Source organism: Jaculus jaculus, chromosome 13 (genome assembly GCF_020740685.1).
Source record: "Jaculus jaculus isolate mJacJac1 chromosome 13, mJacJac1.mat.Y.cur, whole genome shotgun sequence".
In the NCBI taxonomy this organism is placed as follows: domain Eukaryota; kingdom Metazoa; phylum Chordata; class Mammalia; order Rodentia; family Dipodidae; genus Jaculus; species Jaculus jaculus.
In genome coordinates this window covers 621,173-632,793 of record NC_059114.1, presented here as the reverse complement: position 1 = coordinate 632,793, position 11,621 = coordinate 621,173, and the positions used below count along the sequence as shown (strand labels likewise).

The 11,621-nt window shown below is 48.9% G+C and overlaps 1 protein-coding gene across 4 annotated transcripts in view; it reads right to left on the bottom strand.

Moving 5' to 3' along the window:
- Positions 1–591: 591 nt before the first annotated feature.
- Gnb1l (G protein subunit beta 1 like) overlaps positions 592–11,621 on the bottom strand; it is a 100,770-nt gene continuing 89,740 nt past the window's right edge. For 3 of the 4 annotated variants that reach the window (XM_045132540.1, XM_045132539.1, XM_004670845.2), the window contains one exon: positions 10,708–11,256. In XM_045132540.1, the coding sequence (XP_044988475.1) occupies positions 11,005–11,256 (252 nt within the window). In that variant the 3' untranslated portion in view covers positions 10,708–11,004. Of the gene's footprint in view, positions 1,278–10,707; positions 11,257–11,621 lie in introns of those variants that run through there. The other variant, XM_045132541.1, reaches the window with a different exon arrangement.

Genomic DNA, 11,621 nt, shown 5'->3' with positions numbered 1-11,621 from the left:
AAGGCAGTTATGATGGTGAGGCTGAAGACTGTGGCCACCCTGTGGTGGAGCTGTGCTCTGCAGTGGACATGGTCAGTGCTCAAGGGGCTTCCTTGGTGGGAGGTTCTTGGGGTGGTTGGTACAGTGAAGCTGGAACTTGGGCTGGATGAGATGGTCCATGACAAATATAGGATGATTGCCCCATTGCAGCCTAATTAACCTGACTTTGCTCCCCTATCAGGCCAGTCATGGTTTATTTTTTGTAACAGGAACTCATGTAGCTCAGGTTGGCCTCAAACTCACTGTCTCACTATGCAGCCAAGGATGACTTTGAACTCCTGATCCTCCTGCATCTTCCACCTAAGGGCTGAATTAGAGGTATGTACTACTATGTCTAGCCAATCTCTGTGTATAGTGTTAGGTAACAACATAGCTTTTTTTTTTTTTTTTCATGTGTCTACTCAATGTCCCTGGCATCATTTGTTAAAAAGTCTATCCTTTCCCTATTGAATGGCATTGGCATACTGGTCAACAATCAATTTGAAATGGTCTAACCCTTTTTCCTGGTCCTTTCCTAACTACCTGAAAAATGGAATGGACAGATACAAAGGGTGAATGAAAAAGAATTTATTTACATGGGTATATAACAACTTGGAAAAAGACACCTGGATTCCTGGAGGCTGCTGGTTTGCTAACCAAGAGGGCACAAGTGTTACGGCTCTAACTCTTGGTGGCAGCAGGTTTCCAAGAGGAATGAAAGTGTCACAGCTCTGAATCCTTGGCTGCCTTTGAGATACTAAGTAAGAGGCAATGAAGCAGAAACCTGGCCCACCAGAGCAATAGCAGGCCCCATAGGATCAGGAGCCAGAGGCTGTGAGAGCAGCAGGTCATATTGGGTCTTCTCTGAGGCAGGAGTGAGTCCAGACATTGAGAGCACAGGTGCTGAGTGGAAGCAGGTCTGGGCTAGCAGTGACTGCGGCCCTGCGAAGGCAGGAACAAGTTCAACATCTCAAGCACAAGCACCTCTGCTGGCTCTGGAGTCCAGTACACAGAGCTCAACCAGATCTTGAGGCTCTTGGAGCAGACACAGGAACCCCATCACAAGCAGGACCAGGGGCCTTGAGTCCAGCAGCCCCAGCAGCCCCTGTGGTCCTAGCATCTGGTAGCCTATGCAACACTTAGGGGCCACAACAGGTCTTCCTTCTAAGAATCTTCTCTCTTCAAAGTTCAGTGGCTGTATATACAGAGGAGCTGAGTGCAGAAGTTTTATAGACACAGGCAAGCCCTGATTGGTGCACCTGAATAAAATGAGATCATGGGACTGATCAAAAGAGCAGTGAACCCACCCAAATTCTTGCTAAAAATTTCATTTTTCTTGGTGCCATGGCAACTGCCAAGCACCTGCATAGGTTATCAAAAAGAGAGCTGAGCAAAGTGTAGAGCAACAGTAAAAGTCTCCTGCTAGCTCACACTCCAACTGTTACTGGGAGAGGGCCTTTTGCTCCCACACCGGCAGCAGACAACCATGTAGTTTGCGCCCAGGGTTTGGATCACAGTCAGGGAGAGGGAAACCCTTCTTTCCCATCTCAATTTCACCACCTACGTGAGGGTTTACTCTAATCCTGTTGGCCTATGTGTGTGTGAGAGAGAGACGACTGTACATTTGTAGTAAGGTGTGTGCATGCATGCCATAGCACATGTGCAGAGGTCAGAGAACTTAAGAGTGCTAGTCTTTGCTTCCCACCTGGTTTGAGACAGGGTCTCTTGTTTGCCACTATATTCATCAGGCTAACCTGCAAGATTCTGGCAAATTCTGTCTCCACCTGTCTTCTTACCGTAGGCATGCTGGGATTAGACATCTGCCAGTGTCCAGCTTTTACTTGGGTTCTAAAGATCGGAACCCGGGTAATGTTTGTGCAAGGGCTTTATCCAGTGAACCATCTCCCCAACCCTTGTAGTAAGTTGTGGGCTTTTTGTTGTTGTTTTAAAACAGGGATCTCACTGTAGCCCAGGATGCCCTCCTGAGTGCTGGGATTATAGGCATGAGCCACCGCACCAAGCCTGTAGTAGTACTAAGTTTTTAAGCCAGGAAGTAGGAGTCCTCCAATTGTGTCCCCTTTGAAGATTGCCTAGGCTATCATGCGTCACTTGAAATCCCTAGAGAATTTCAGAATGAGCTGCTCTCTTTTTGCAAGATACTGGAATTTTTAAAAAACAAACCACTGTGGGTACTGTAGAGATTTCTCAGTGGTTAAAGGCACTTGCTTGTAAAGCCTGCTGGCCTGGGTTCAATTCCCCAGTATCCATGTAAAGCCAAATACACGAAGTGACATATGCATCTAGAGTTCATTTGCAGCAGCAAGAGGCCCTGGTACACCCATATTCATTCTTTCTGCTTTCAAATAAATAAAAATATTAAGAAAAAGACTGCACTCTTAACATGGGTACTTCAGACTTGAACCCCCAGCCAGCAGGCACCTTTAACTGAAAAGCCATCTCCTCAGCCCTTATACTTTATTCTTTGAGACAGGGTCTCTTCCTGAACCTGGGGCTTACCTATTGCTCTAGACTAGACAGTCAGTGATCCCTAGGGATTCCATATCTCTGCCTCCCCAGTGCTGGCTTTAAAGGCACATACCACTATGCCTGGCATTTTTACATAGATTCTAGTGACCCAAATTCAGGTTCTCATGTTTGCAAGCAAGGGCTTTACCAACTGAGCTATCACTCAGCCCTATTTTCTTCTTCTTTTTTTTTTTTGTTTATTTTTATTTATTTATTTGAGAGTGACAGACAGAGAGAGAAAGAGGCAGAGAGAAAGGCGGGGGGGGGGGGAGGGAGGGAGGGAGGGAGGGAAGGAGAGAATGGGCGTGCCAGGGCTTCCAGCCACTGCAAACAAACTCCAGACACATGCACAACCTTGTGCATCTGGCTAACGTGGGTCCTGGGGAATCAAGCCTCGAACCGGGGTCCTTAGGCTTCACAGGCAAGCGCTTAACCGCTAAGCCACCTCTCCAGCCCCTATTTTCTTCTTTTTGATGCTTGAGATTCTCTCTCTCTCTCTCTCTCTGGTCTCATGTATCCCAGGTTGTCCACACATTTACTATGTAGTTGAGGATAACCTTGAACTGTTCAACCTCCCAAATGCTACAGGCATGTGCCACCATGTCCAGTTCATATTGTGCTAGGGATCAAACCCAGGGAAGGCACTCTCACAACTGAGCTACATCCCTGGCCCTGAGTATGTTTATAACAAAACTTCTTGTAGCACTGAGGACCTGTTAACCATAGCTTACCTCCTAATCACACTTACCTTCTTTCTGGTCCTTCAGCATCTTTTCCTGGATGAGCTTCTCTTGAATTTTGTGATAATGCTGTCAACCCATGGGCATACTCCTTGCTGTTAGGGTGGGGATTATCCTTAGCTACACTTCACCATGCCCAGCAGGGCTGAGGCCTTCAGTGACTGTGTGGCCTTGGTGTGTGGTTATGTATTCCTGAAGCTGGACTCTCCTCTCAGCTGGTGGTGTGGTGCCCAAGGTACATTTATATAGCTCTGCTCATCCCCTCATTTCTGGGGTCTCCTTGTCTGTGGTTCATGATTTTTGGTCACACAAAGGAAATAAAGGCAAGTTTTGTTCTGTGAGGCTATAGCCCTCCTGATGTGGGAAATCTATGTTCCTTCCTCTAACTCTAGAACTGGCATTTCATAGAAGGCTCTGCCCACTCTCCTTGTTGGACATATTCTCAGAGATCCCGTGTGAAAAATTTGACTCCCTTGAAACCACCCTACTGAGATAGGCAGTTGGGTTCATGGTCACAAGACAGCTATCTAATGGCTCCTGCCAAAGTGCCAGGTATATAAGTGAAGAGGTTAGGGTTAGGGGAGTAGATAGTGTCAGCCATAGTGGCTGTGACGTGGCCTCCTCCTCTCCTGTACCCAGCTCAGACTTCAGGTACACAGTGCTGCTGTGCCCATCAGTTCAGGGTGGATTATTAATGTAGTAATAGATAAGGGCAATAGAATGAAACCAAATGACCAGGTTCCTCAGCCTATCACATCTACAAAGACAGTGAATGTATACATCTCCAGCCATGCATACCCTGGGTAAATACCCTAATGTCCCTCCCATAGAGCATGTCACCTTTTGCTATTTGAGTGCAAGAATTCCTAGCCTATCCATCTCACCTGTTTGGACAGATTATGGCGAGCTCACCTTAATGCTAACAACTTTCCCTTGGGCCCACTTAGAAGGCCCCTGGAGCCCTAGCACCTTGTGATACAACAGACCTGGTGGCAGCAGCCAGCCCCCAACTCCCCAACATGTACACATTGCACAGAGGTAGGCAGCCTGCAAGGCAAGAGTTTCATGCTTTCTCTGTAAAGGGCCAGGCAGTAAATAATGTTGGTGGCTCTGGGCCCAACGATTCCTGGTCAGAAGGTACAAGGGCAGCTGTGGGTAGAACACAGGATGTGCATTACTGACTTGCACAAAGGAGGCAGCGGTGCGTGGACGTGCTGCTGCACCCAGCCCCTTGAAGGGGTGGGATATGAAAGCAACTTGTTACTCTACTTCGTTTTTCAAGGGTCTTATTAGACCCAGAAGGGCCTCAAACTCCATATTCTCCTTCTTTCATCTCCTAGGTGCTAGGATCACAGATGAACTTCAAGCTCAATGGAAATAGCCAAAGGGAAGGCTGTGAGTGACCACTACTAATCTTGTCTTGGCACCCTCACAGTCATGCCCTGCTTCTTCACGCTCCATAGTATTGCCCTCACCTGATGGTCTACACTCCAGTTCTCAGAGCAGAGGCGAGCAGGCTTTAATGTAGATCAGGCTAGTCTCCACCATGTGAACTGTCTAGCCTGCTCAGCAGCTGGTGCCTGGCCCTTCTAGGGCATCAGTCCTGCCCAGAAGCTGCTCTCTTGTCTGGCTTATGGTCCTCCCTGAGGACCAAAGTAGCTTTCTGACCTGGGGGAACTGACAAAGAGTTAGGAGGGTCGGGGAAGTGCTCTGTCTGCTGAGTTGCCCAAGGAACGCCCTAGTCCCCGAGGGAGGTGATAGGTAAGGCCTGGCAGACCACAGAGCACAACCTCCTGAGCCTGTGGGGTTGGTAGGCCAGCACCATACATCACCTTTACAGGGCACAGTACATGGCAAGTTCAGCTTTAATGGTGTCATGCCAGCTTGCTGCCTGCCACGCTAGGATTCCGCATGGTTATACCTAGTTGAGAATCAAGCATTTCTAAATAACCCCCCGAAGGGATTTTTTTTTTCTTTTTATGCAAACAGTTCTTGTGTGCAAAAGAAACTGCGGATTCTTGGCAGACAGAGGTGGGAAACACCTCAGTGAACATCACTCCCTCCCTGTGGAGTGTGGAGACATGTATCGCATGTCAGCGCGGCTAGCCCCGGGCAGCGGTAGCGGCTTTCCTGCACACTGTGCTCTGGAAGCCCCTCCTTGGATAGCCTCATAGTATCCGATGAATCCCTTGATGTCCCAGTGTACAGTCCAGTCCACGTGCTGCCAGACAGTCTGTCATGCCTATTCCCAGAGCCTGAGGCTCCAGACTGTCTGGGATCCTATCTAAGGCACTCGGGGAGCAAAGGGAGAGGTGCTCTCAGGGCCACTTGTCCTGGAGGTGCCTGTTCAGCAGTGCAGGGTCAGGTAAGCACCGCCTACCAGCTGGATGTTGGATTGTTAGAGCTGTCTCATGAGCTAGCTGAGGGATAGCAAGAGGGTGGGCACATGGTGGCTAAGCAGCTGTCTTTTCAGGTAGACACACCACAACGCCCGGCCTCAAGTTGCTGCAGACAGCTGCCTACCTTTGGCTGTCTTTGTTCAGAGGTGCCCTTACCCTGGGTCAGAAGCAGTGGCCTGGGCTGCTGAGCATGCCCGGTAGAACTCATAGGCTCTGCAGCTACATCTAAACCCCACACTAGACCATGATTAGGTGGATACCCCAAAGCTAACCTCTACTGATTATGGACATATATACCGCCACATGAATGTCGTGATGGAAGGGACATGGAACAGAGCTTGGGGCAGGTCCTCTGGAGTCCAGAGCTTTGATCAACAGCCAAAGGACCTGACTGGAACAAGAGAGCAACTAGCCCTGCCACCACGTTGACTACAGCTCCACAAGACTCAAAGCAGAGGATGGATACTTTGTACCTGGACCCCTGACTTATAGAAATTCCCCATAAGAATCTTATGACAGGGCTGGAGAGATGGCTTAGCGGTTAAACGCTTGCCTGTGAAGCCTAAGGACCCCGGTTCGAGGCTCGGTTCCCCAGGTCCCACGTTAGCCAGATGCACAAGGGGGCGCACACGTCTGGAGTTCGTTTGCAGTGGCTGGAGGCCCTGGCGCGCCCATTCTCTCTCTCTCCCTCTATCTGTCTTTCTCTCTCTAATAACTAAATAAAAAATGAACAAAATATTTAAAAAAAAAAAGAATCTTATGACAGTTGGGTGTATTGACAGGTGAAGATGATCCCAGCACTTGGGAGGCAGAGGCAAAAGGATTGGATCTTATGCTAGCCTGGGATACACAGAAGAAAAACAAAAAACAAAAAACAAAACAAAACAAAACAAACAAAAAAAACACAGAAAGGCCATTGTGGCAGTATTCACCCAACAGAGTCAGCACTGGGCAAGAGAAATGTATATTGATATTTCCAATTCAAGTTTTCTTTTTTCAAACTTTTTATTGACAACCTCCATTCTTATAGACAATCCCATGACCACAGACAATCCCTTCCTTTCCCTTTCCCCTCTCTCCACTGAACCCCTTCTTTCCAATTAGTTTCTCTTCTATTTTGGTCCAGCACGTCTTCTATGGCTACTAATGGCACCCACTTTTTAAAAGGACATTGAGGACGGTCACTTCAGAGAGGCAGATGAATGAAACCTGTGTATTAAGGTGACGGGCTGAACTGGAAAATATTTTACTGAGGACATGGCTGGCTGTGAGTAATGGCTCTGGAGCTCTGGTGCTGCCTCCAGGAGTCACCCCGCCCTCCAGGCCTGTTCTGGGAAAGCCTCCCTTGGGTGTGTGGAACCTTGGGTGCAGCCGGGTATGGAGGCGCACGCCTTTAATCCCAGCAGTTGGGAGGCAGAGGTAGGAGAATTACCCTGAGTTGGAGGCCACCCTAAGAATACATAGTGAAATCCAGGTCAGCCTAGGCTACAGCAAGATCCTACCTAGAAAAACTTTAAAAAAAAATTAAGAGACTCCCAAAGGATTAAGAAACTTAAGTTCAAGTCCAAAACAAAGTTGCACAGGGTCTGGAGAGATGGCTCAGTGCTTGCTTGCAAAGCCTGCCAGCCTGAGTTTGATTTCCCAGTACCCATATAAAGCCATGCATCTGGAGTTCATTTGTAGTGGCAAGAGGCTCTAGTGTGCCCACTCTCTCTGCTTGCAAATAAAAACTATATATAATTTTAAAGTTGCTCAGTTAACAGCATAAATTGCCATAATAGGTATCTGAAAAGTGAGGAGAAAACCATGGGGCTAAATTCACATAGCTGCAGACCATGCAACTTCTACTGACTACGAAGGAGCCCTAGGCCTAGATGGTCCACCCAGAATGCCTCACATGTACACACAGATGTGTGGTATGCAATTTCCTATGGTTCCCTGTTCTGACTTTTCCTGGGGAGACGTGAACAAATGTCCAGCCACCCCAGATAGGGCATCAACAACACAGCAAAGAAAGGATTCCATCCGAGTTTAGCTTAGTGAAACAGTGAGTTTATCATGGTTACCCCAGGAGCATAGGTGACTGAAAGACAGCTGTATCACCAAAAGCCCACCCCAGGCCGGGCGTGGTGGTGCACGCCTTTAATGTCAGCACTTGAGAGGCAGAGGTAGTAGGATCGCCATGAATTTGAGACCACCTTGAGACTACATAGTGAATTCCAGGTCAGCCTGGGCTAGAGTGAGACCCTACCTCAGAGAAAGAAAAAAAAAAAAAAAAAAAGCAAAGCCCATCCCGGAATGAGCAATACCTCAAAAGCTACATGCTGGAGCTCCTTGTACAACTCTAATAGAGTCTCCTCTCTCCAGCGATTGTTATTACTTTTATAACTGTGTGGAGGAACCTTGAGAATCTTGAAACTTTCTGAGTTTCCTGGCCCTTATAAATTTCCTTAGCTTTCAGAGTTGTAAGTTCTCTCCAGGAGGTATTTTTTCACTTTTGAAGAAATAGCTACACAATAGCCTCCGTGAGCAGGAGTCCCAGGAGACCTGTGGACAGATGTGCACTGGCTTCCACCCCCACGAGAGTGACAGGATGGCATGGGAGAGGCCTGGTAAAGCTCTGCTCCACAGTCTGTCTGTGTAAGAGACGAGGAATCATCAGCCACCAGGCGTCCTAGGAGAGCCTTAACAGACCTACACAGGGCTTGAGAACACCTCCAAAAGCCGCTGTTTTTATCCTGGCAGAAAGGCAATTGGAGAACCCCACCCTGGGACACTGGACAGGACACTGTCCAGGCTGCTGCCTAGGCATTATGAACAATGTATCCTGATGGCTCAGGCCTACAGCAAAGATAAGAACCTAGGGCATCTCTCCCTCCTACAGGCTGGGCTCCAAGTTTCTCCTGCACCTTCCTTTAACCAGAACATTCAGACAACGTCTGTGACTGTCTCGTGCCCCACTCCTCTGTGTGAACTGCTAGCTGTCTCCGCCTGACTCTTCACTCCTGCCTTATGTTCCCTGGGGATGAAGGGGCTGCTCTACTAGATACTTTCCTCATAGCTGTGACCAACTACCTGATCAGAAGCAACTTTGGGAGTGTACTTTGACTTCCAGTTCAAAGGGTTACATTCCATCGTGGCAGGGCAGGCATGGTGGCAGGAATATGATGTGGCTGGTCTCGTTGTGTCTGTAGTCTAGTCAGGAAGCAGAGAGGAAGTGGGATTGAACTATAATACTTTAAGGACTTTTTTCAGTAAGGCTCTATCAAACCTTCCCAAACCAGATGGGAACTGTGTTCAAACCATGAGCTTGTAGGAGACATTTCCATGCTTCTGCTTCTGCAGATCAAGTCAGCTTTGGTAGGGAGCCCATTCACTCCATCTTCAGGGACTCCATGACAGCTGGCCCACCATAGAACTCTGCCACTCAGATTCCTCTGACAGTGGCTCTGAATTCACTGCCTATTACAGGGTCCACTCCTGCCTTATCCTTGACAATTAAAGGCTACCATTTGGCCAAGTGGACTTTAGTGATTTCCCACTGTATTCAGAGATCCCAGGCTAGATACAACTCCCCAGTGCTGGGGATGGAGCCGAGGACCTCACAAATGAGCAAGAAGAGTGCCCATCCCCAAGCTTCACCACAGCCTCTGTAAGCTCTTCTGGCCTCCTACATAGAGGGGCAGCCAGAGCTCTTTGAAGGTATGGGGCAGCTCTCCCACTGCTTCCCTCAGTGTGGGGGTGAAAGGAATGTCTTCTAGACCTACCTGTAGCAGGCTAGTAGGCCTTATAGGAAGCCTCCTCCAACATTCCTCTACCCTAACCACTGCATCCCTTCCTCTTCAGTTAGGCTCCTCAACTTCCGAAATGTGGCTACTTTTAGGGCTCTGTGTTTAACCAATTTACCAACAACTCCATCTTCAGAGCCTTTTCAGGCACTGAAGGCAGAACACCAAGTTCTGGCCCTCTGCTCCATGGACTTCACCTGGATCCCATAACCTTCATTCCCACTCCCACAAGACATATATTCTCCCCTAGACTGGACACAGGAGGCCATATTTCCAGTACCCTGCTCCCTGTTGGCGGACTGTGGAGTCTAGTCATAGACTAAAGGACCACAGGGGAGGAATGGTCCTGAGGTCAGCAGTCCCTAGCAATGCAGCATTTGGCTGACACTTCACCTGTTCAGGGGACAGGGCTCTTCTGCAATGATGTAAGAACAGAGAGTTCTGGGGCTGGAGAGACAGTCAGCAATTAAGACACTTGCCTGCAAAGCCTAGCAACCCAAGTTCTATTCCCTAGTACCCACAAAAAGCCAGATGCAGAAAGTGGCACATGCATCTGAGTTTCTCTCTCTCTCTCTGTATGCAAATAAAATATATAGACAGATAGAGAGAGAGACAGATGGAGTTAGTTCTGAGGTCCTTACTCACTAGAGACTTGCCTGCAGACTATCTACCCCTACCTTCAGGGTCTTGTCCCTTCCCAGCCAACACTACCTTGGTTGATGCCCAGGTTAGCCATGTACCAGAGGTGGCTATGAGCACTTGTTCCTAGTTCTCATGGCCTCGATCTGGGTACCACATGGCTAGGCTTATGCCCTGGGCATCACAGCGGGCCCTGGTCTGAGGTCTGTCCTACCTGGTGCCCTATGACTCTGCATGCTCCCTTGGAGATGGCCTTTCTCCTTTCTTCTTGTCCTGTGTGTACCTTTGTTCTAGTCATGTCCCACACACTGTAAGCTCCTCTTACAATAGCCGTACTGGCCACCACCATGCCTGCCTCTGTCTGTAGGGAGGTAAGTTACATCCTTTTCTGATCCTGGCTGCAGTTCCAGGCGTTAGGAGTTCCTGACCATTTCTAAGGCATGCAGCCAGAGGAACATCAGCAGAGGGTCACCACCGTGGTCTGCAGCCTCCAACGAACCAAGCCTGGATGCCCTCACACTGAGCTGCTGCTCAATAGCAGGGTCAAGGCACGTCTAAGAGACCCAGGATTTTACCCTAAGTGAGGACACCTGGGGATTCTCCTTGGGCAGCCGGCAGCTTTGCAATGGAAAATTTATTTCAAATATGCTTTGCCAAGACACTCATAACACCATAAGTGCCAATTGTCTTTCTGGTCACCTGAGTCACCATCCTCTGGATGACAATTCTGATATGGGGCAGTGAGCTTCAGGAAGAAAGTGAGGACCCCACAGTTCTCTGGTCACACCTTGCTTGATTTAGGAGCCCTTGAGAGAAGTTTTCCACATGGTTGGAACAAAGCTGGAGATGCCAGGTCTCCTGCCTTCTGAGCCTCCCAAGGAGTGGGTCGCTGAGTCATGGGCGTGAGTAGAGTGACCAAACACTGATACGCTGATCCTTGGACCCTGCAGCCAGCAAGCCATTGGTGGCAAAGGCCACGCAGTTCACAGAGGCGCTGTGGAAGGCTAGCACAGCCAGTGCCTTCATCGTCCGCCAATGAAACACACGGATGCGACAGTCCCATCCTGCTGTGGCTAAAATCTTGTGATCTGGCCTGATGGCAACATCAGCAATTCCAGGATTGGTGAGTTTGTGAGTGCCACATACCTGCAAAATGGGAACCGGCAGGAAATACTTAGGATGATCTTGGCTGGCAGCTGCATTGCATGGCTACAGGTGACCCCAGGCCTACCCCCACCCTGCAGCTGGAAGCAGAAGATCTGCAGGCACCACAACAGCCACATACTCCTGTTCAGGTGGCCTCTTCCTTGAACTCCTGGTCATGGGGGAAGAATGTGGCTTTAGCATTGCCTCAGCATGGTATGAGGTCCTGCTGTGCTCCTCCCCTGGGACTACTCTGACAACTCCAGTCCTTACTGAGAAGTGGCTCTCAGGGCAGGAGAGATGACTTCGCTGTTAAAGCACATGTCTGCAAAGCCTAATGAGCAGGGCTTGATTTCACATAAAGCCAG